At 43.9% G+C, this 24,634-nt stretch overlaps 1 protein-coding gene and 2 non-coding genes across 3 annotated transcripts; all 3 read left to right on the forward strand.

Annotated features, from left to right (window-relative positions):
* Positions 1–1,839: 1,839 nt before the first annotated feature.
* Positions 1,840–23,870, forward strand: HSPA9 (heat shock protein family A (Hsp70) member 9). Its single transcript, XM_050795031.1, has 17 exons — positions 1,840–2,320; positions 3,431–3,489; positions 3,695–3,782; positions 6,828–7,009; positions 8,882–9,006; positions 10,229–10,302; positions 10,390–10,496; positions 10,793–10,955; positions 11,230–11,322; positions 16,439–16,648; positions 18,772–18,999; positions 20,207–20,311; positions 20,885–21,002; positions 21,275–21,369; positions 21,958–22,050; positions 22,229–22,369; positions 22,699–23,870. Exons 1-17 carry the CDS (start codon positions 2,240–2,242, stop codon positions 22,774–22,776), a joined length of 2,040 nt encoding a protein of 679 aa, XP_050650988.1. The 5' UTR covers positions 1,840–2,239; the 3' UTR covers positions 22,777–23,870.
* On the forward strand, positions 17,732–17,801 carry LOC126957765 (small nucleolar RNA SNORD63). The gene has a single exon (XR_007726934.1). It is a non-coding gene; the product is annotated as a small nucleolar RNA SNORD63 (small nucleolar RNA).
* LOC126957767 (small nucleolar RNA SNORD63) lies at positions 19,824–19,893 on the forward strand. Its single transcript, XR_007726935.1, has one exon. It is a non-coding gene; the product is annotated as a small nucleolar RNA SNORD63 (small nucleolar RNA).
* Positions 23,871–24,634: the final 764 nt, after the last annotated feature.

Raw genomic sequence — 24,634 nt, forward strand, 5'->3', positions numbered from 1 at the left:
GTGATCCTCCCACCTCGGCCTCCCAAAGTGCTGGGATTACAGGTGTGAGCCACCGCCCGGCCACCCCTGCCTTCTGAGAGAATTAAGGTCCCAGCTACTCGGGAGGCTGAGGCAGGAGAATGGCGTGAACCCGGGGGAGCGGAGCTTGCAGTGAGCCGAGATCGCGCCACTGCACTCCAGCCTGGGGCACAGAGCAAGACTCCGCGTCAAAAAAAAAAAAAAAAAAAAAAAAAAAAAAAAACAAGAGAAATGAAGTGTTAAGTAACTAGTGAGGATAATATAATAATAGCTGACAGTTAAGAGTGTGTGGGAGGCTTTTTTAAATCTTTTAGAATCTGTATAATCTATAACCTATGTTACGTTAAACTTTATTTTCTTACTCCCACTGCCATCCCCCTCAGAATGTAAACTCTTCAGTTAGCTTCTTTCCCTCCCCAACCTTCTCCAACATTTCCTTCACAATTCCTCACCCAGGGGTGACTACTTAATATTACTGATCTTCCTGAAGAGATAGGGAGTCTGAAGCATTTCTCTTTTTTGAAAGAGGGCTTCCAGGACAAATTGCTTCATCTCCAAAATCAAGCTCAATCTGTCATCATCCATTCATTCGTGTTTTGCTTTTGCTGTATTCCCACCACCTAGAAGAGTGACTGACACGGTAGGCACGCCAGAACATATCTTTTGAATCAATTAATTCTCTTCTTAAAAATCTAAAACTGGGCTGGGCACGGTGGCTCACGCCTGTAATGCCAGCACTTTGGGAGGCCAAGGGGAGCAGATCACAAGGTCAGGAGACCGAGACCATCCTGGCCAATATGGTGCAACCCAGTCTCTACCAAAAATATAAAAATTAGCTGGGCGTGGTGGCGCGCGCCTGGAATCCCAGCTACTTGGGAGGCTGAGGCAGGAGAATCGCTTGAATCAGGGAGTCAGTGATTGCAGTGAGCCTAGATGGCGCCACTGCACTCCAGCCTGGCGACAAAACGAGACTGTCTCAAAAAAAAAACCCAAAAACCTAAAACTGGTCACAGGGTAGAGTAGTAGTTGACATCCTGCCAGCAGCACAAGGTTTGAAAAGGGCCAGAGGAGTCTCAAGTCAGGCCCAGCACAGTGGGGAGAGAAAGGGCCTGAAGCTCAGCTTTTTTTTTTTTTTTCTCCTGCAAGCTCCGCCTCCCGGGTTCACGCCATTCTCCTGCCTCAGCCTCCTGAGTAGCTGGGACTACAGGCGCCCGCCACCACGCCCGGCTAATTTTTTGGTATTTTTAGTAGAGACGGGGTTTCACCGTGTTAGCCAAGATGGTCTCGATCTCCTGACCTCGTGATCCGCCAGCCTCAGCCTCCCAAAAGTGCTGGGATTACAGGCGTGAGGCACCGCGCCCTGCCAAGCTCAGCTATTTTTTTTCCCCTTTGTGCAGGCGAATTGGCCTAATGTTATGTGTGAACCAAACGCTTTGTAGTTGGAAACCCAAGACCCCTGTGATAAAACGCAACACGAAATTGTTTAAGCTCTGCATTCCAAGTATATTTCAAGTTGTGAACAACTGGCGGCACCAAGCAACAAAAGTACTGACGTCCTCACTTAACAAAGCCACAAGACAAGATGGCGCCATCCTCCAAGAGCGAGAGGGGGGGAACACTTTCACGCCCGCGGGATGTGCACGCGCCCGGGCTCGCCCCAGGCAACGCTGGCGTGCGCTCAAGCACCCAATGAGCGATGTAGTTAGTCTCCACCCACGTTTGCCGCCACTCCCTGGGCACATGCGCTCCAGGTTCTTAGCGGGATGCCTATTGCGCAGGCGCAACAGGCTCCTCCTTCCGCGCAACTGACGCAAGAAGACTGTAATCGGTTCGCAATTTATCCCGTGTGACCTTGAGTCTTTCCTGTCGCTGAGGACCAGGGCTGTCCGAGGTGCCGCCTTCATACCCCTCTTCCTTCCCTGGACTCTTTGTGGCCCAGAGCCGCCGCAGCCGGGACGGGAGGGCAGGCGTTCTCCAACCATCATGCTGCGGAGCATATTACCTGTACGCCCTGGCTCCGGGAGCCGCAGTCGAGTATCCTCTGGTCAGGCGGCGCGGGCGGCGCCTCAGCGGAAGAGCGGGCCTCTGGGCCGCAGTGATCAACCCCCGCCCCTCACCCCACGTGGTTGGAGGTTTCCAGAAGCGCTGCCGCCACCGCATCGCGCAGCTCCCGGCCGCCTGAGCGCCTGTTTGCTGTCTCGTACTCCTCCATCTATCCGCCATGATAAGCGCCAGCCGAGCTGCAGCAGCCCGTCTCGTGGGAGCCGCAGCGTCCCGGGGCCCTACGGCCGCCCGCCACCAGGTGAGGAACTGTCGGACCTTCCCGAATGGGGTCACGGCCTCGGGCCTCGGTGCGGCAGGCCGCGCGCCCTTTAGGGTTTGAGTTCTCCGGGATAGGTCAGGCGGGAAGGAAGGTGACGGACCTTCCGTAGCTAGCGCTGCCGGCTCAAGATTTTGCGGAAGGTTTTGCCTCCGGCTTAGGCCCTGCTGAGTCACACCCCTCGCGATCTAGAGTATCATCTCAAAATTACCAGGTAGTGGTCCTGATGGCTCGTTCTGTGGCTGAATGGAAAGATTTGGCCTTGGGGGTGAGGGATGCAGTCTATTAGGAAAGCCGCTATTTTCAGTTTTGTTTTCGGCTCCTCTACAGAATACGGAATGTGTAAGGATCTCGTTAATAAGGTGAACTTTCTTATCTTAAGATAAGAAAGTCCTGAGTCGGAAATAAAACTCCAGTTTTTGTGCTTAGCAACATTTTCTCAAAATTGGTGGTGTAAGATTGTACTCGTTTGTTACTTAAGGACAAAAAGCAGATCGGGGGGCGGAAAAAAAGCTATGGAGTGGTTACTTGTTTTCTAAAATAAAAGATAAATATTTTGGAGAATAGGAATTGTATATGGGCATTAAGGAAGGCTTGGAAGGAGCCTGAAGTTAAATCGTGATAAAGATCTTTTATCCTAGTGGAAGGCCACTACTTAATTTTTCTTTTTAAAAGACTTACTAATCCTAGTTCTCTTAAACTAATTGCATGGCAAGGTCAGGGGAAGTGTTTTCCCCCAGGGGACATCTGGCAATGTCTGTGGATATTTTAGGTTGTCGCTAACTTACTGGGGTTCTTATTGGTTTCTAGGGTGTAGAGGCCAGGGATGCTGCTGTATATCCTACAATGCACAGGACAGCCCCCACAACAAAGATTTGGCCCAAAATTAATAGCGCCACGGTTGAGAAATCCTATTGTAATGTGATTCTAAGGCCATCTTTTATTTACCTTTTTTTATCTTATTTGGGAAACTTTAATATTTACTGTTTTAGTAGCTTAACGTATTTTATATGCTAAATGAGCCCAAGTTTTCTTTTTTTCCTCTCAGGATACACATTGGTTGGTGACTGAGTCAGTTTTTTTCTTTTTTAGGATGGCTGGAATGGCCTTAGTCATGAGGCTTTTAGAATTGTTTCGAGGCGGGATTATGCGTAAGTATAATTTCATTTCCTTTGAGAGGGAATACATATTAAACTTCATAGCAGTGTTTTCTACATTTGTGATTAACTTCTTCTCTAATTTATCTGTATTAGAGATTATGTAGTATACCACTGTTAATTTTCCAATTAAATATTATCTTTGACTTTGGTCTATCAAGATAACAATAGCTGTGACGTTGTTCTAAATGTCTTACAGATCAGAAGCAATCAAGGGGGCAGTTGTTGGTATTGATTTGGGTACTACCAACTCCTGCGTGGCAGTTATGGAAGGTAAACAAGCAAAGGTGAGCATGATTGGTAACTAGTACCCTATCCAGAACCTATCCAGAATTCTGTGGTCTTTTCCTTAGTTAAAGAATTTGAGAAACTGATTTGCTTTTTTTTGGTGGGGGGGAGATGGTCTCTATAGCTCAGGGTGGAGTGCAGTGGCACGATCTCTCCTCACTGCAACCTCTGCCTCCTGGGTTCATGCAGTTGTCCTGCCTTGGCCACATAGCTGGGAATGCAGGCGTGAACCACCATTCCTGGCTAATTTTTTGTATTTTTAGTAGAGACAGTTCCACTGTGTTGGCCAGGCTGGTCTCGAGCTCAAGTGATCCGCCCGCCTTGGCCTCCCAAAGTGCTGGGATTATAGGCATGAACTACTGAGCCTGACCTGAAACTACTTTTAACTAAAACAACAAAAACATGACTATAGATCAAGGCTGGCCAGGCATAATGACTCACGCCTGCAGTCCCAGCACCATGGGAGGCCAAGGGGGGCGGATTACCTGAGGTCCTGAGTTCAAGACCAGCCTGGCCAACATGGTGAAACCCCGTCTCTACTAAAAATACAAAAAATTGGCCGGGCACAGTGGATCACAAGGTCAAGATATCGAGACCATCCTGGCCAACATGGTGAAACCTGTCTCAACTAAAAATACAAAAATTAGCTGGGCATAGTGACACATACCTGTAGTCCCAGCTACTCAGGAGACTGAGGCAGGAGAATCGCTTGAACCCAGGAGGCGGAGGTTGCAGTGAGCCGAGATTGTGTCACTGCATTCCAGCCTGGCGACAGAGGGAGACTCCATCTCAAAAAAAAAAAAAAAAGCCAGGCGTGGTGGCCAGCACCTGTAATCCCAGCTCCTCAGGAGACTGAGGCAGGAGAATCACTTGAACCCAGGAGGCAGAGGTTGCAGTGAGCCAAGGTCACATCACTGTACTCCAGCCTGGGTGACAGAGCGAGACTTTGTCTCAAAAGAAAAGAAAAGACTATAGATGAGGTTTTTCATACCCAGTGTTGGGACAAAAAGAAAAGACAATAGATCAGGTTTTTCATACCCAATATTGGGACCCAATGTTACTTCCACATGGAGAATTATATCTACTTCTAAATTTTTTGGGGGGTTGGCCACAGATTTCAGGCATATAGGAAAAATGCTAAGAAGCACAAATTAGGGCCAAGAGAAGGAATAATCTCGGTGCCAAACAAGTGGGATAAGAAGACCATAGACAGTTCAGGTGATTTCAGAAGAGGAGATGGGGGAAAGAGGAAGCATGAGAGCAAAAGAGGCCATGAATGGAAGAAGCAAGAGTCAAGAATTCCCAGTGCTCTAAATCTTGCTAAGAACCCAATAGGAATAAAAGTTCAATATATAGAGTAAGGAGGCTTCAAAAGGAATAGCCTGCTCCAGTGAACAACATGCATTACTTCACATGTGAAGCTCCACTTCTAGTCTGTCTCTGCACCTCCAACTTTGGTTCAGTTTAGAAAATGCAGCACTTTGGTGGTTACCAGAGTAACCAAACAGTGCAAGCCATTCCCACCCCTCTTAGTAAATTAGTAGCCTACCTCTATACCACATTTAAATCCTTTTCTGGGAAGGTAGATACATACAATTATCAGCACTACAAAGGTTCACCTATCAAGAGTCTTAAAAGCAACCAAAACAGCTTTTGTGGTTTTTTTTTTTTTTTGTTTTTTTTTTGAGACGGAGTCTCGCTCTGTCGCCCAGGCTGGAGTGCAGTGGCCGGATCTCAGCTCACTGCAAGCTTTGCCTCCCAGGTTCATGCCATTCTCCTGCCTCAGCCTCCCGAGTAGCTGGGACTGCAGGCGCCCGCCACCTCGCCCGGCTAGTTTTTTGTATTTTTTTTAGCAGAGACGGGGTTTCACCGTGTTAGCCAGGATGGTCTCGATCTCCTGACCTCGTGATTCACCCGTCTCGGCCTCCCAAAGTGCTGGGATTACAGGCTTGAACCACCGCGCCCGGCCCAAAACAGCTTTTAAAATGTAAATCAGGGCCAAGCCTGTTGAGTCCTACTTGGGACTCAACACTTTGGGAGGTCACTTGAGTCAGAGTTGAAGATCACCCTGGGCAACATAGCAAAACACTTTTGAAGACCTGGGCTACAAAAAATTAGCCAGGCACAATGGTATGCACGTGTGATCCCAGCTACTCTGGAGGCTAAGGTGAGAGGATCAGCTGAGCCTGGCAGGTCAAGGCTGCAGTGAGCTGTGACAGTGCCACTGCGCTCCAGCCTAGGTGACAGGTGAGACTCTGTCTCAAAAAAAAAAAAAAAGCCAGGCGGTACCTCACGCCTATAATCCCAACATTTTGGGAGGCCAAGGTGAGCGGCTGACCAACTTGGCAAAACCCCGTCTCTACTAAACGTACAAAAAAAAAATTAGTTGGGCATGGTGGCAGGCACCTGTAATCCCAGCTACTCGGGAGGCTGAGGCAGGAGAGTTGAACCCAGGAGGCGGAGTTTACAGTGAGCCGAGATTGCACCACTGCACTCCAGCCTGGATGACAAGAGCGAGACTCCATCTAAAAAAAAAAAAAAAAAAAAGGTAGTTTGAAAGTAAAGGACTAAAGATATGTTAAATATCTACTGTTCATTAACTATCAGCAGTAAAGTGTGCCCAGTATTGTTCATGCACATTTGTTTCATAATTTGGGAGCTGTTTTTGTGTCTTAAATGATTGCTGCAAAGATACCAGTGATAGGCTGGGCGCAGTGGCTCACGCCTGTAATCCCAACACTTTGGGAGGCTGAGGCGGGCGATCGCCTGAGGTCAGGAGTTCAAGACCAGCCTGGCCAAAATGGTGAAACCCCGTCTCTACTAAAAAATAACAAAAAATTAGCTGGGCGTGGTGGTGCACGCCTATAGTCCCAGCTACTAGGGAGGCTGAGACAGGAGAATCACTGGAACCCAGGATGCAGAGGTTGCAGTGAGCCAAGATTGTGCCATTGTACTCCAGCCTTCGCGACAGAGTGAGACTCTGTCTCAAAAAAGATACCAGTGATAACTACAAACTTATTCTCTGTCACATTTTGGGAGTTTAGGTGCTGGAGAATGCCGAAGGTGCCAGAACCACCCCTTCAGTTGTGGCCTTTACAGCAGATGGTGAGCGACTTGTCGGAATGCCGGCCAAGCGACAGGCTGTCACCAACCCAAACAATACATTTTATGCTACCAAACGTCTTATTGGCCGGCGATATGATGATCCTGAAGTACAGAAAGACATGTGAGTAGTAGCAAAAGCGCAGTTACTTGCAAGGGCTACACAGAGGAGCCTCAGCATGTTGATTAGGATCCCTGGAGCACCTTACCCTAGTCGTTTTACTTACTGTCCCTAGGGGAAATCTATACCACTGCCAAAAGGGTAATTTCTTTAAAAAACTCATTTTTGGCCGGGTGCAGTGGCTCATGTCTGTAATCCTAGCGCTTTGGGAGACCAAGGTGGGCGGATCACTTGGGATCAGGAGTTCAAGACCAGCCTGGCCAACATGGTGAAACCCTGTCTCTACTAAAATACAAAAATTAGCTGGGCATGATGGTGGGTGCCTGTAATCCCAGCTACTCGGGAGGCTGAGACGGGAGAATCGCATGAACCCAGGAGTGGTTGCGGTGAGCTGAGATCACTGCCATTGCACTCTAGCCTGGGCTGCTCAAAAAAAAAATCATTTTTGTCTTTACAGATTAGGTCTTTGTTATGTATTGACATGATATATGAAAATTTGCAAAGCATTCCTAAACCACATAGTTCAGTGTTGAATACATACGGCAGAAATGGCACAGGTTCTATCATGTGTTGATCCAGTACAGAAAAAAACTTGATTTTTCTTTTTTTCTAACCCCCCGCCCCCCAAAATAGAGACGCGTCTCACTATGTTGCCCAAGTTGGTGTTGAAATTCTGGACTCAACTGACCCTCCCACCCCAGCCTCCCTAAGTATTGGAATTACAGGCGTGAGCCACCATGCCCAGCCTAGTTTTTCTAAAATAGACATACTAGAGGCTAGAGGGGGTGGCTCACACCTGTAATCCTAACACTTTGGGAGGCTGAGGTGAGCTCAGGAGTTCGAGACTTGGGGAAAAGCCGCCTCTGCAAAAAATACAAAACGAGCTGAGCTCAGTGGTGCGTGCCTGTAGTCCCAGCTATTAGTGAGGCTTGAGCGTTGGGGGACGGCAGTTCCAGTGAGCCAAGACCATGCCATTGCACTCCAGTCTGAGTAATAGCAATGAAACCCTGTCTGGAAAAAAAAAAAAAAGCACTAGAAGCATAGGTAGAGCTTCCTGTTGTATACAAAATTTTTTAGGCCTGGAGTAGTGGCTCATGTCTGTAATCCTAGCACTTTAGGAGGCAGAGGCAGAAGGACTGTTTGAGGCTAAGAGTTTAAGACCATGTAGGCCAACGAGGCAAGAGAGTGTATGTGTGTGTCTTTCTATATATAAACACTTAAAACTTTAAACAGCTTTATTGAGCTTGAGTAGAATATGAATTCTGTATGCAAGGAGTCGCGTGGACTTCTCTGACTGGCTTCTTTCACTTAGCTTGTTTTCAAGGTTCATCCATGTTGCAGCATGTGTCAGTACTGCATTCCTTTTTATGGCCAAATAATACTATACTGTATGGACATATAGCACATTTTGTTTATCCGTTTGTCAAGTGATGGACATTTGAGCTGTTTCTGCTTTTTGGCTGTTAGAAATAATGCTGCCTTAAACATTTGTGTACAAGTTTTTGTGTGGACATAAATGTTTCCATTTCTCTTAAATAGTAGAATTGCTGGATCATACAGTAACGGTTTCATCGTCAAATTATTGTAAAGTGGCTGCAAAAATCTTCTGCCTGGGGTGCTAAGTAAAAAATGTTGAGGTTTCATTGTGATGTTTTTCTACGTTAATGATTGCTTTCTTTTTATTACTTCATTTCATTTTGCCGTGTAATCCTCATAAACCACGTTAGTGATTGCTTTCTGAAAAATTTCACAAACTCATTTATTGGCCATGAATGAGTCTCTTGGGGTGGAAGATGGATGTTCATGGTGTGTGGTAATTTTGTCATATGAGGTTGTTCAGGCTAGTTTTCTCTAATAGAATTTTTGTTCTTACAGTAAAAATGTTCCCTTTAAAATTGTCCGTGCCTCCAATGGTGATGCCTGGGTTGAGGCTCATGGGAAGCTGTATTCTCCAAGTCAGATTGGAGCATTTGTGTTGATGAAGATGAAAGAGACTGCAGGTGAGTTGAGTGGGTTTAGTTCACATCTGGGAAAGTTCTAAGAACAGAATGATTCCTGTGAGATCACTAGCACCCTGTGCCCCAGCATCCTGTAGGTGAATCTGTGGTCCCTTTTGTATAGAAAACCTAGGAATGCAAAACTGTGTTACACTTCATGCTTTCCCTGCAGATGAATTTATCATCAAATCTCACTAATGGTGGCTGGCTTGTTTCTTTTTTTCCAGTAGGGGGTATGTTCTATCTATATTGAAAGCCACAAGACTACACATTAAGTTTTTGTCCCTGTTAAGTATAAATTAGAACTTCTTATTTGAAGTGGCTGTTATAAGTCTAAAGGTCATTGTAGTTTAGTGAACCTTCACTAAAATGTTGAAAGACTGATCCTAGGGGTTTTGGGTTTTGGGTTTTGGTTTTTTGTTTTTTTGTTTTTTTTTTTTAAACGGAGTTTTGCTCTTGTTGTCCAGGCTGGAGTGCAGTGGCGTGAACTCGGCTCACCAAAGCCTCCACCTCCCGGGTTCAAGCGATTCTCCTGCCTTCCACCTGGCGTAGCTGGGATTACAGGCATGTGCCATCATGCCTAGCCACTTTTGTATTTTTAGTAAAGAGACGGGGTTTCTTCATGTTGGTCAGGCTGGTCTCGAACTCCCGACGGATCAGGTGATTCGTCCGCCTCAGCCTTCCAAAGTGCTGGGATTACAGGCATGAGCCACCGTGCCCAGCCGGCCAGTCTTGGGCTTGTTGGGTTTTTGTTGTGGTTTTTTTTGAGACAGTCTCGCTTTGTTGCCCAAGCTAGAGTGCAATGGCGCGATCTTGTCTTACTGCAACCTCCCCCTCCTGAGTTCAAGCAATTCTCCTGCCTCAGCCTCCCGAGTAGCTGAGATTACAGGCATGTGTCACCACACCCGGCTAATTTTGTATTTTTAGTAGAGATGGGGTTTCTCCATATTGGTCAGGCTGGTCTCAAACTCTCAACCTCAGGTGATCGCCCGCCTCAGCCTCCCAAAATGCTGGGATTACAGATGTGAGCCACCGTGCCCAGCCCGATCTTGGGTTTTTAACCAGTATATTTACTTGGGGTGTTTTCCTGCAAAGACATATTAGGTCACTTGTCAAAAGACTGATGAATATTGTCTGTGGCTCCAAAAGGATGACACAGGTTGTTGGGCTATGTTAATAATTCTGTTCTGACAGAATTCCATGATTGAATTTCATTCTTTTCCAGAAAATTACTTGGGGCACACAGCAAAAAATGCTGTGATCACAGTCCCAGCTTATTTCAATGACTCGCAGAGACAGGTAAGGTCGATTAGCATTCTTATTCACAAAAAGTAACGTGCCTGGGATGGAAAGGTACAAAAATGCTTTTCTCTTTGTTTTCTCTAGGCCACTAAAGATGCTGGCCAGATATCTGGACTGAATGTGCTTCGGGTGATTAATGAGCCCACAGCTGCTGCTCTTGCCTATGGTCTAGACAAATCAGAAGACAAAGTGTAAGTTTATGCTATAAATTTCTTACCTGGATGTGTGAAACTAAAGTGTCACTTGATTTCTTAGTGATTGAGCCTTTTATTTAAATAGTGCTTTTACTGATTTTAAGTCTGTATGATCTTTTTTTTTTTTTTATTTCAAAACCATTCCTTTGTTTTCTTTTGGGCCATGGTAATTTAACTAGTATATACCTCAGGGAAAAGCTTAGATTATCTGTATTTGGTTATTGAAATTTATATTCTGGTGATAGGTTTTGTTCCTTAAGGATTTCTTTCTTTCTTTCACAAATCATTTACAGCATTGCTGTATATGATTTAGGTGGTGGAACTTTTGATATTTCTATCCTGGAAATTCAGAAAGGAGTATTTGAGGTGAAATCCACAAATGGGGACACCTTCTTAGGTGGGGAAGACTTTGACCAGGCCTTGCTACGGCACATTGTGAAGGAGTTCAAGAGAGAGGTGAGTTACCAATGTGGTTAATATGTAGATGTTAGGATATTGAGAATTTGTTTGTTCAGATTGCTCTTTGCTTTGTTTACGAGTTCAGTTCAACCCCCTTATTCTAGACACAGATACTCTTTTCAGAATATTTTTTCCCCACACATTAAGGGTAATAAAAAGTAATCATCTTGTATATAAAGGTTATGATTCCATTTTGTGTTGTTCCACCTTATTACTGCAGTTTAAATTTATTACCTCACTAATGCTGGTGTTCAATGTCTTCACTTTATAGACAGGGGTTGATTTGACTAAAGACAACATGGCACTTCAGAGGGTACGGGAAGCTGCTGAAAAGGCTAAATGTGAACTCTCCTCATCTGTGCAGGTGAGACACGAAAGATTTGAGCGGTCTTGATGGGTATTTTCAGCCAGAGTTTATTTAAATAGTATTTTCTAATTGGCCTAATGTCAGTTGAGTTTTTTCGTTTGTTTTTTCAATTTTCTGATTTCTAGAGACCTTTGTCGTGAGCACAGGAACAGTAAGGTGTTTAGTTTCTTTATGAGCTGAAATTTTTTTAACCACCCAAATCAGGTATATATACTGGAGCTAAATAATATATGAATGATGCTGGGTATACTTGTTTGCTTTTCAGTTAAACACATTCATTTGAAAACCTGCTCTGGCAGTGTTTAAAACTAGAATTACTAGCTTGGAGAAACTGCTCTCTTAACTGACAGTATTAAATAAACCTCTCCTTGTGAATTGGAGAGTCTCTGCGTGTCTTTTTTTTTTTTTTGAGATGGAGTTTTGCTCCTATTGCCCAGGCTGGAGTGCAATGGTGCGGCGATCTCGGCTCAGCACAATCTCTGCCTCCTGGGTTCAAGCGATTTCTCCTGCCTCAGCCTCCCGAGTAGCTGGGATTACAGGTGTGCACCACCATGCCTGGCTAATTTTTGTATTTTTAGTATAGACAGGGTTTTGCCATGTTGGTCAGGTTGGTCCTTGGACTCCTGACCTCAGGTGATTAACCTGCCTCGGCCTCCCAAAGTGCTGGGATTACAGGCATGAGCCACTGAGCCCGGCTAATTGTCTCTCACTTAATAAATAATTTGAAAAATTACCTGGTCATAGTCTACACAGCTGTAGTCTCAGCCACTCCAGAGGCTAAGGTAAGAGGATTGTTTGAGCCCAGGAGGTTGAGGCTGCAGTGAGCCGTGATCACACCATTTCATTCCAGCCTGGGTGACAGATGAGACCCTGTCTCAAAAAATGACAATAATTTGAACCACCAGTCTAGAAAATGAGCTGAAGCTTGTTCAAGTTTCCGTCTGTGAGCATCAGATTTACTCAGTTTGTTTGTCAGCTTGATTAGCTCCAGTTCTGAGAGGTGAAACTTCACTTCACCACCAAGAGTAGAATTGTATAAACCATGTTAGATCTGTGTTGGAGACCCATAAAGACAGAAAGCAGCAGATCTCTTTCCAGTGTCTTGGGTGACAGTAGGAAGAGCAGAGCTGTGATACCTTTATTTTGATCACCCACAAGGGAAGAGGTATTTATGATGATTGTCATTGTGTTGGTAAAGTGGTTGCTGCTAATGAACATTCAGTCAAACCTGGATTTTGTTTTTTTAAGTGGCCGTGAGGAATGACATAGTTATACACACGCATGCATGGTCTTGCTGATGTTACTTTGCCCCTGCTATCATGGAGTGGCAGAACATTGCAACGTTGGTTAAGGTTGAAGTTGAAATATGTGGCACTGCCAGAAGATAGTTTGTAATTCTTCCCAAAGATTTTATATTTGGGGTAGGGGATGCAGGGTGTTGGAAGAGATTGGTTGGTTTTAATTAGTGTGGCTGCATGCTATTGATAGACATTTTGATTGTTTTCCAGCGTTTATTTTTTTTTTTTATTTTTTATTTTTTTGAGACGGAGTCTTGCTCTGTGCCCCAGGCTGGAGTGCAGTGGCGTGATCTCGGCTCACTGCAAGCTCCGCCTCCTGGGTTCATGCCATTCTCCTGCCTCAGCCTCCCGAGTAGCTGGGACTACAGGCGCCCGCCACCTCGCCCGGCTAATTTTCTTGTATTTTTAGTAGAGACGGAGTTTCACCGTGTTAGCCAGGATGGTCTCGATCTCCTGACCTCGTGATCCGCCCGTCTCGGCCTCCCAAAGTGCTGGGATTACAGGCTTGAGCCACCGCGCCCGGCCTTCCAGCGTTTATTATAGCAAGATGTATTGAGCATCCTTATACATTGTTTTGCATAGGTGATTTTAAATGTATAGAATAAATTCTTAGCGTTTATTACCCTCATGCAGATTATATTGTGGTTTGGAAAGCTGGACATTAATTAGAACAGATTAGTAAATGTTAAACTAGAAGTGATACAAAGTAAAGGTTAAGGGTGGTTCTGCAGGCATTCTGCTGGGGTTCGAGTCCCCATTGTGTGGCTTATTAATTGGTGATCTTGGATGAATTAACATTACTGTTACTTATCTACAAAATAAGGATAATACTGGTACTTTACTCCTCCCCTAAGAGTTCTGAGCATTACCAAGTTCATAAATATTACACGCTTAGGAAAACATAGGAAATTGTGAATACTCTTAAATGTAAGTTACTATTAATGTAACAAGTGGTAAAAAGGCAATTATATTTATAATTTAAGAAGGGGCCGTACTTTGGGTGGCCAGGGCCAGGAATATCACTTGAGCTCAGGAGTTGGGGACCAGCCTGGGCAAAATAGTGAGAACCCCATCTCTACAAAACTAGCTGGGCGTGGTGCACTTCACCACAGGTGCATGCCTGTAGTCCCAGCTACTCAGGAGACTGAGGCACAAGAATCCTTTGAGCCCAAGTGTTTGAGGCTGCAGTGAGCTGTGATTGTGCCACTGCACCCCAACCTGGGCGACAGAGCAGGTCTCTTAAAAATAATCTAAGAAGGGCCACGGTGCAGTGGCTCACGTCTGTAACCTCGGCACTTTGGGAGGCCAAGGCGAATGAATCACTTGAGGTCAGGAGTTCAAAACTAGCCTCGCCAACATGGCGAATCCCTGTCTCTACTAAAAATACAAAAATTAGCAAAGCGTGGTGGCGGGTGCCTGTAATCCCAGCTACTCAGTAGGCTGAGGCAGGAGAATCGCTTGAACCCAGGAGGCAGAGGTTGCAGTGAGCCCAGATGGCAGTCCAGCCTGGGCAACTGAATGAGACTCTGTCTCAAAAAATAAAAATAACAAAAAGAATCTAAGAAGGTACCTGAGAGAGGTGTTCAGCATAACAAGAACAGCATTTGAGGCCCGGCGCGGTGGCTCAAGCTTGTAATCCCAGCACTTTGGGAGGCCTAGACAGGCAGATCACGAGGTCAGGAGATCAAGACCATCCTGGCTAACACGGTGAAACCCCGTCTCTACTAAAAAATACAAAAAACTAGCCGGGCGAGGTGGCGGCACCTGTAGTCCCAGCTACTCGGGAGGCTGAGGCAGGAGAATGGTGTAAACCCGGGAGGCGGAGCTTGCGGTGAGCTGAGATCGCGCCACTGCACTCCAGTCTGGGCAACAGAGCGAGACTCCGTCTCAAAAAAAAAAAAAGAATAGTATTTGAGAGATGAGTTTATCAGAAAAAGATAAATGGGCACGTGTAAATGGGTTAAGTGTAAGGCTCTCAGGTGAAGACCTGAGAAAGGGCCAGAGTGGCCAAAAGGGCAGAGTGAAGATTGGGGTCGGGTGTTGGTGGGCATGGAAAATGAGGTTAGAGCAGGCTTGTCCAACCTGCAGCCCAGGATGGCTTTGAATGCGGCCCAATACAAATTCGTAAACTTTCTTAAAATATTGAGAGTTTTGCTTTTTGTTTTAAGCTCATCAGCTATTGTTAGTGTTAATGTATTTTATGTGTGGCCCAAGGAAGCCAAAAGATTGGACACCCTTGGACTAGAGACTTCATAGATTTGGGATTTGGCGTCTCTCCCAAGATAAGTAAATACAAACCCCAGAGGAGTTGAGGATAGTAACATGGTCATGTGTCGATTTGTGAAAAGCCCTTTGGCTGGAGTAGAGTGGAGAATTGTTAAGGGCAGAAGGCAGCCTGAGTGGGTGTGGGGAGGGTGTTGGTAACCATGTGTTGAGAAAGGACTTGGATAAGAGAGTGTGAGACATAAGTGGTTGGGTTTGAGAGAGGAGGTAAGGAGAGAACATTGTGATGGATGTTGGACTCATTGTAGAGAGTTGAGAGTTAGTGCTGAAGATTTTCAGGTTGCCATTAGCTTTTAGTGTTTAGAGTTGTGCTACTATAATAGCCAAATGTGGGTTTTGAATTAATTAAAATTAAATAACATTTAAAATTAGATTTCTTAGTTACCTTAGTCTTATTTCAGGTGCTCAGTAGTCATGTTGTTAGTGGTTGCTGAATTGAGCAACATAAGTAGCATTTTCATTGTCACAGAAAATTCTACTGGATAGCATTGATTTAGATAATTGTGTATTCTGATTTGGTTAATCAACATTTTGTAAAATAAGAAATTGTCAATAATATTTAGATAACACTATTCTACAGATGGTGCGTTAACTCTGTTAATTCTATCAAGTATTGAAATGTCTAGGATACTTTCTTCTAAAGAAAGATGGTTAAGATCTCACTCTCTTCTTAGTTACACATTGTAAGATCCTATGTTGTACTGGGATTTGGGATTTATTAAATACTGGATGTTACATGGTGTGACTGTCAGCTGCTGTCCATGGATGTGATGGCCATACAAGTCAGTCCTCATACATTAATGAGAGTATGTCTGTAGCTTTCGTACCACTTGTAAATGTCCTGGAACTTAACAGAGCCCAGGGTTGATGGCATGTTACTTGGTTCAGAAAATAACTTTGACGTTTCACCTACATGGGATATTTTTAAAACTTGGTGAAGGAAAACATCAGTAATGTGGTTCTAATGAGTGTTTAGTGGCAGAATAGCTCTTTATCTCTTGAATGGGGATTTTTTTCCTGCTTATCTGCTGCATTCTTGTTAATAACTATAAACTTCATTAAAACAGATTCTATAGTGTTTATCTCTGGGGAGATAAAACATTGCATCTTAAAGAGTAACTATTCTTGGCCGGGTGTGGTGGATCACGAGGTCAAGAGATCGAGACCATCCTGGCCAACATGGTGAAACGCCATCTCTACTAAAAATGCAAAAATTAGCTGGGCATGGTGGCACATGCCTGTAGTCCCAGCTACTTGGAAGGCTGAGGCAGGAGAATTGCTTGAACCTGGGAGGCGGAAGTTGCAGTGAGCCAAGATCATGCCACTGTACGCCAGCCTGGCAATAGAGTGAGACTCTGTCTCAAAAAAAAAAAAAAAGTATTCTTGGTGACTATTCATTTAAATTAGGTCTCACCCTCCCTGTGGTTTTCCAAGTCTTCTGTCCTAGGGCATGGTCATATCTTAGTTGAAATAATAAATGTAACCGTCATTTGGCCTGCTCATTGACATGCAATTAAACATTTCCTTTGCAGACTGACATCAATTTGCCCTATCTTACAATGGATTCTTCTGGACCCAAGCATTTGAATATGAAGTTGACCCGTGCTCAATTTGAAGGGATTGTCACTGATCTAATCAGGAGGACTATCGCTCCATGCCAAAAAGCTATGCAAGATGCAGAAGTCAGCAAGAGTGACATAGGAGAAGTGATTCTTGTGGGTGGCATGACTAGGATGCCCAAGGTATGGATCCATGGAATTCTGTCATGGAGAGAGGGGACTGGCACATAGTGTATACTTGGGACAGGTGCCATGAATATATGGCCTGTTCTGCTGGGGTGACCTAAAAGGGAGATGAGATTATATCCTCACTAAAGAATTCTTTTCTGTTTGTTTTGTTAAAATCGAAGAATAGGCCGGGCATGGTGGCTCACATCTATAATCCCAACACTTCGGGAGGCTGAGGTGGGCAGATCACATGAGTCTGCAAGAGTTTCAGGCCAGCCTGAGCAACATGGCAAAATCCCCTTTGTACAAAAATACAAAAAATTAGCTGGGCATGGTGGTACATACCTGTAATCCCAGCTACTTGGGAGAATCACCTGAGCCCTAAGGTCAGTCACTTGAGTGAGTTTGGGGCTGCAGTGAGCCATGATCGTGCCACTGCACTCAGCCCAGGCAAGAGTGTGACCCTGTCTCAAAAAAAAAGAAAATACAGTGAGCCGAGATCGCGCCACTGCACTCCAACCTGGGCGACAGAGCAAGACTCTGTCTCCAAAAATATAGATATAGATAGATATATATATATGAAAAATTAGGAGGGGCAGAATTTCTTTAGGGGCAGTAGCAGGGAGGATCCCGAACTCAGTCATAGAATTTTTAGGATTGAAACAACGTTTGAGGTCAGAGACAGCATAAAACCTTGGTAATAGGCCGGGCGCCGTGGCTCAAGCCTGTAATCCCAGCACTTTGGGAGGCCGAGACGGGCGGATCACGAGGTCAGGAGATCGAGACCATCCTGGCTAACACCGTGAAACCCCGTCTCTACTAAAAAATACAAAAAACTAGCCGGGCGAGGTGGCGGGCGCCTGTAGTCCCAGCTATTCGGGAGGCTGAGGCAGGAGAATGGTGTGAACCCGGGAGGCAGAGCTTGCAGTGAGCCGAGATCTGGCCACTGCACTCCAGCCTGGGTGACAGAGCAAGACTCCGTCTCAAAAAAAAAAAAAAAAAAAAAAAAACCACCTTGGTAATAACGCTCCCCCCACCCCAGCCACCGTCTTTGTACATGTGTCTTTGCAGCATAGTGCATCTCTTCAACAAAGATTTGTGCGATGATGTATTTTATTCAACACATCATTCTGAAAGAACATATGTGGAAAAATAATGACTGAGCACAAACCTGTTGAAGATGCAGTTCTTCTTGGTAGCCTAAATAGGATTATCTTGGGCCTAAGATAGTGACCTTGTTTTTTTCTTAATTTTTCCATGGAAATACATGACCTTAAGGAAATACGCAAAAAAAAAAAAAAAAAAAAAAAAATGAACCTGGAAACAAAAAAGGCCCTGGACCAGGTGGATGCCTCTGTAAATGATCCCCGAGGCCAGTCGCAGTGGCTCATGCCTGTAATCCCAGCATTTTGGGAAGCCAAGGTGGGCGGATCACAAGGTCAGGAGATCTAGACCATCCTGGCTAACACGGTGAAACCCCATCTCTACTGAAAATACAAAATATTAGCTGGGCATGGTGGCGGGCGCCTATAGTCCCAGCTACTTGGGAGGCTGAGGCAGGAGAATGGCGTGAACCCAGGAGGCAGAGCTGGCAGTGAGCCGAGATAGTGCCACTGCACTCCAACCTGAGCCACAGAGTGAGACTCCGTCTCAAAAAGAAAAATAAAAAAAGAAATTATCCTCAATACTATTCAAATGGAACTTTATCACTAATAAATACAAGGGAAGAACATGCCCCACGTTAACAATGCAAATTATTACTACAGCTGCGTATGATAATTTGGTCTTTAGTTGATAATATACAAGAAGATGTGGACTTCTAAGTCCCCTTGCCTTACATCCTCTGTTTCAAATGATTTAATCTGTTACATGGGAAACCAGATAATAAAACTTAGGAGAATCCTTCCCAGATTTACAAGGGTCATGAAGGAGATACTCCTGTAAGTATAAAGTGTATGAATGTTACGAGATCATTAGCAGGAACCCAACTATGAAATGGTCATTTGAATAAACATTCTTAGATTTGAGTTAGCCTGTCTTGAGATTTGGCTGGGACCGAAGGACACGTGTGCTGTCTTTTGTTCTGCTCAGGTAGTTCCCAAGTGTGGGCTGACAGGTTCTTTTTCCTTGATGCTCAGGTTCAGCAGACTGTGCAGGATCTTTTTGGCAGAGCCCCAAGTAAAGCCGTCAATCCTGATGAGGCTGTGGCCATTGGAGCTGCCATTCAGGGAGGTGTGTTGGCCGGTGATGTCACAGATGTGCTGCTCCTTGATGTCACTCCCCTGTCTCTTGGTATTGAAACTCTAGGAGGTGTCTTTACCAAACTTATTAATAGGAATACCACTATTCCAACCAAGAAGAGCCAGGTAAGAGCTATCACTTCCTACCTTGTCACATGGGTTTTAGGTTCTATGACGGATGTGATTGCAGCCACTTTCATGAGCTTTTTCTAGAAAACTTCAGTTTTTCGTTTTGCTGTTTAGAATAGTAAACTGTGGGTGGTGAGAATCCTATGTGGTTTTTTGTGGTTTTTTTTGGTTTTTTTTTTGCTACCAGAAAAGTTCTTACGTGTTAGCTGGTAGTGATGGTTATAGGAAGGACATCAGTAGTCTCCTCCACAGGATTAACATAATTTGTTGAAAGGGATCTCAGTCATTTGAGACTGAATTCCCTGTAGTCTTCTGTTCTCAAAGACGGTAAAAAGGATAGTCTGGACCAGACTTAGGGGAGTGTTCTTATGAGTGAATGAAGGGGGTGGTATGGGGGTGCCGAGATATCCAAGCAGGGCTATTTGGACATGGCTTGTTCTTGAAGTAGGAATTATTTCTGGCTGGGCGCCGTGGCTCACACCTGTAATCCCAGCACTTTGGAAGGCTGTGGTGAGAGGATCGCCTGAGCTCAGGAGTTTGAGACCAGCCTGGGTAACATGGTGAAACTCCCTCTCTCCAAAAAGTTAAATTAGCCGGGCATGGTGCTGTGTACCTGTAGTCCCAGCTACTCAGGAGGCTGAGGTGGATCACTTGAGCATGGGAGGCAGAGACTCCAATGAGCTGAGGTCATGCCACTGCACTCCAGCCTGGGTGACAGTATGAAGTGAGGCCTTGTCTCAAAAAATATGTATATATATTATTTCCTGACTTCCCTAATCTTGTGGATGTTTTTCCATAAAACTATGGCTGTTGGTATATTTGTGCAGTGATGTATTTGTCAACACATCATTCTGAAGAAAAGTATGTGGTGACTCTCTGTGACTGAGCACAATACAACTTCTTTCTCTGATCCCGTTTCCCCAGATGAGCATGTTTCAACATTTTAGTTCCTTTTTTGAGGCCTTCTCTCCTATTGCTGCATCTTAGGAGATGCATTTTCTTAGCTGAAACAATTGCTATTGTATGCCCATTTGCTGTACTATTCCTAGTCCTATTCCCTATAAAGACATCAGCCTTTGTTCTGAACATACTGTGAATTAGGAGCCTTCCAATCTTGGAATGTGAACCTTTGGCTTTCATTTTTTCTATAGAAAGGGAATAGGTTAATCAGATTGCCAACCCAGGAGGTTTTCTTTTTCCCTAGGTATTCTCTACTGCCGCTGATGGTCAGACGCAAGTGGAAATTAAAGTGTGTCAGGGTGAGAGAGAGATGGCTGGAGACAACAAACTCCTTGGACAGTTTACTTTGGTAGGTATTGTGAATCCTGAATACTATGGCTCCTTCACTGTAAAGTGAGATAATATCCTAAGCCATAAAAATATTAGTATAAACCGCCGGCATACACATACATACTGAGTAGTCTTGAGAAGAGGGGATGCAGACACTTTGTGCAACTGGATACCCATGGCATCAGTTTTTACCTGAAAGCCTTGCTTTTTCCTTGTGCCTTAGGAATTTCCTCAGACATAAACTCCTGACTACTCATTTAAAAGACACTTGATATTATTACTGGTTTCTGATCAGCATTGGTTATTGATGAGGTGAATAATAGCAGGGAGGTTTGCTGTCTGTCATTTAGTGTGTCCACAGGTACATACAGCCATTATAGTTACTTGCTATAGCTAAATTTCACTGGTATAAAACCGGTTGATTTCAGGCAGCAAACTACTACTGTTGCTTATAAACTGTGTTTTTGTACATTAAATCACTTGTTTTTCCCAGGAACCAAGTGACTTGTTTACTATAAAACCATATAGATTTGAAAATAATAGCACTGGACCCCTCTGTAAGAGGACCTTACTCTGGATTGATTTATTTTAGATTGGAATTCCACCAGCCCCTCGAGGAGTTCCTCAGATTGAAGTTACATTTGACATTGATGCCAATGGGATCGTACATGTTTCTGCTAAAGATAAAGGCACAGGACGTGAGCAGCAGAGTAAGTCACTTTATCAGACCCTAAGAGTGAGGTGAGGGAGGTCTTGGGAAGAGACCCTCTTAGGATGATGAGTCCTCTTTGCCCCTCAGTTGTTCACTTGTAGAAGTGTAGTGTTTATTCCCCCCAAATAGGCACTGAGCCTGTGGATTGCTGAAGTTTTCATGGGCAAACAGGCCAGTTGGTGTTTGTGTATGTATTTCTTAATGCAATGGAGGAAGAAGAGGAATATACCTTTACCTGGGAATTAATGAAATGCCTTCTTTTTACTACAGTTGTAATCCAGTCTTCTGGTGGGTTAAGCAAAGATGATATTGAAAATATGGTTAAAAATGCAGAGAAATATGCTGAGGAAGACCGGCGAAAGAAGGTGATTACTTTTTGTCTTCTGAACTTTAATCTTAGTAAAGCTCGGTCTTGAGAGTTTGGGGCTGGGCGCGGTGTCTCACTCCTATAATCCCAGCACTTTGGGAGGCCAAGGTGGGCCGACTGAAGTCAGGAGTTGAAGATCAGCCTGACCAACATGGTGAAACCCCATCTTTACTAAAAATACAAAAAAATTAGCCGGGCATGGTAGTGCATACCTGTAGTCCCAGCTACTTGGGAGGCTCAGGCAGGAGAATCACTTGAACAAGAAAGTGGGAGAGTTTGGACATGTCATAGGTTGTGGGTAAGAGAAAACCTAAGATCAATCTATTCTTCCTTCCCTGTTGCTTATACCTTATGTGTGCAGTGCCTTTATTATTTCTTCTGTTCTCCATCACAATTCTGATGTTAGAAAATCTAGCCCAAATCTCTCTCAAAGCCATCCTAGACTAAAGCCGCTCTGATTTCTCCCTTACTCTATTTTTACTCTGTAACTGTATGCAGCACATAGCTTACTGTCTTACTGAGTATAGACATTCAGCAAACTTTGGTTGATTGGAAAGTCTTCGTTTAAACTTCTGATTTATCTAAGGAACGAGTTGAAGCAGTTAATATGGCTGAAGGAATCATTCACGACACAGAAACCAAGATGGAAGAATTCAAGGACCAATTACCTGCTGATGAGGTGAGTTCTATTTTAAAGTAACTCAAGAGGTTGGACACATTTTTACCAAAGGCAGTGAAGTTTATTTTTCTGTGGATTTTGATAGGGGTTTAATTATTTTAAAATGTTTCTAAATAGTACTTCTACTTGTAATGGTACAGGAGACCTGGAAAAGTAAGGATTTTTTTCTTTTTTTAAGTGCAACAAGCTGAAAGAAGAGATTTCCAAAATGAGGGAGCTCCTGGCTAGAAAAGACAGTGAAACAGGAGAAAACATTAGACAGGCAGCATCTTCTCTTCAGCAGGCATCATTGAAGCTCTTCGAAATGGCATACAAAAAGGTACAAGGGCTGAAGTGGATTTTGATCCTAACTTGATCTTGATGGAACTATTCTTTCTGACCGTTACTGGTGGCTCCCTCTATAGCCATTTGTGGAATTGAAAGTGAGATTAGAGTTGGAGATATTCTCCTGCCGTCTCGACTCTATTTTGACATTGGGGGTAGTGTCAAAGGGAAGGAATCCAGAAGCAGGGTAGAAAGCGGGGAGGGGGAGTGGAATATATATGAATGATGAAGAATATGTGGGTCCCTCATCTTGGAGTGCAACAAAGAGCAAATGGTTAGCCCTAACATTAAATCTGAGTGGCTTGAAAAATGTTTTCTTAACAGATGGCATCTGAGCGAGAAGGCTCTGGAAGTTCTGGCACTGGGGAACAAAAGGAAGATCAAAAGGAGGAAAAACAGTAATAGCAGAAATTTTGAAGCCAGAAGGACAACATGAAGCTTAGGAGCGGACAGACTTCCTGAGCAGAAATGGGCAAACTTCAGTCATTTTACTGTGTTTTTGCAGTATTCTATATATAATTTCCTTAATTTGTAAATTTAGTGACCATTAGCTAGTGATCATTTAATGGACGGTGATTCTAACAGTATAAAGTTCACAATGTTCTATGTCCCTAGCCTGTCATTTTTCAGCTGCATGTAAAAGGAGATAGGATGAATTGATCATTATAAAGATTTAACTATTTTATGCTGAAGTGTCAAGGGGTGAAAACATCTCGCACACAACAATTAAGGTAGTCATCCGTAGACTTAAGAAATGAGACGACATGGGGATCAGATAGATCCTTCTAGTTAGCCTAGTACTGCTGTATTGGTCTGTGTGTACATGGGGTCCTTCAGCTGAGGCCTTACAAGTCAAGCTGGCTGTGCCATGTTTGTAGATGGGGCAGAGGAATCTAGAACAATGGAAAACTTAGCTATTTATATTAGGTACAGCTATTAAAACAAGGCAGGAATGAGGCTAGACTCTTAACTTCCCTACGGCATACTTTTCTAGCTACCTCTGCCTTGTGTCTGGCACCTACATCTTGATGATTGTTCTCTTACTCGTTCTGGATTTTTTTTTTTAAATAAATACAGAAAGCATCTTGATTTCTTGTTTGTGAGGGGTGATGCCCTGAGATTTAGCTTCAGGAATATGATGTGGTTCATGTTTCCCATATTTCCCAAGTAGGGAAATACACGATTCTCTAACACTGGTTAAAAATGCAAATTCAAGATTTGGAAAGGCTGGTATAATGAAATAATGAGCAGTATCAGCATGTGCAAATCTTGTTTGAAGGATTTTATTTTCTCCCTTTAGACCTTTGGTACATTTAGAATCTTGAAAGTTTCTAGATCTCTAACATGAAAACTAAGGTGGCTATTTTCAGGTTGCTTTCAGCTCCAAGTAGAAATAACCAGAATTGGCTTGCATTAAAGAAACTGCATCTAGAAATAAGTCCTAAGATATCATTTCTATGGCTCAAAAATAACAGGAACCCAGATTTCTTTGCCTATTTCTGCTTTTCTGTCCTCAGTGTACTGGTTTGTCCCAAATTCTCTGATGTAGTTCTAATTATCCTGTGTTGACAACTTAAGCAGAAAGGAGTCTACATCTTTATTCAATGTTAAGATTTCCCAAAAGTCTCCCAGCACATTTCCCTTATGTTTCATGGACTAATGTCATATGCCATGTTCAAAGGAGTCCGTTATCAAGATGGGCTTAGAATATCAGATACAGTGGCTCCTTGTATAATGTTTTTTAATATGTAGAAATGAGATTATTTCCAAAAATCAGTATAAGAAATCAATTTGCAAGTATGAAGGAAGTGATTTAGACAACATTTTTGGAAGATTCAGTGCTTGTTAACACCCATGTAAAAGATTCTTGGGATTCATGTGAAAAATAAATTCTAGGCTCAGGTTTCCAACTATATGAACACTCAATGGGAACACTGTAGGATTATGAAGGATTGTTATTTGGTGTGTCAGAAGATACTTAGCATTTCTGGTTGGCCCTTGCATACTGCCTCTGCTGTCTCCTAAAGATAACTTTAAAAGCCCTCCAGGACTTGCAAAGTACTCCAGTTGAGAACTACTGGCTTATATTAGTTAAGATTCATCCTTGGGATCAGAGAGAGGAGCCAGATTTCCCAAGCAAAATATATCTTTGAGTTCTATTAGGAGGGAGAAGTTGCTTGGGTATGAGCGGAAACAGTATTTCAGTAACCTGTCGGTAAAGCTCATAGTAGTATAAATAGCAAGAAGGTATATGGAGATT

The sequence above is a fragment of the Macaca thibetana genome, chromosome 6, assembly GCF_024542745.1.
Source record: "Macaca thibetana thibetana isolate TM-01 chromosome 6, ASM2454274v1, whole genome shotgun sequence".
Classification (NCBI taxonomy): Eukaryota; Metazoa; Chordata; class Mammalia; order Primates; family Cercopithecidae; genus Macaca; species Macaca thibetana.

Coding starts and splice junctions, on each gene's coding strand:
- HSPA9 (XM_050795031.1), top strand. CDS start 2,240: ATGATAAGCGCCAGCCGAGCTGCAGCAGCCCGTCTCGTGGGAGCCGCA. Junction 10,303..10,389: donor TCAATGACTCGCAGAGACAG/GTAAGGTCGATT, acceptor TGTTTTCTCTAG/GCCACTAAAGATGCTGGCCA. Junction 10,956..11,229: donor TGAAGGAGTTCAAGAGAGAG/GTGAGTTACCAA, acceptor TTCACTTTATAG/ACAGGGGTTGATTTGACTAA.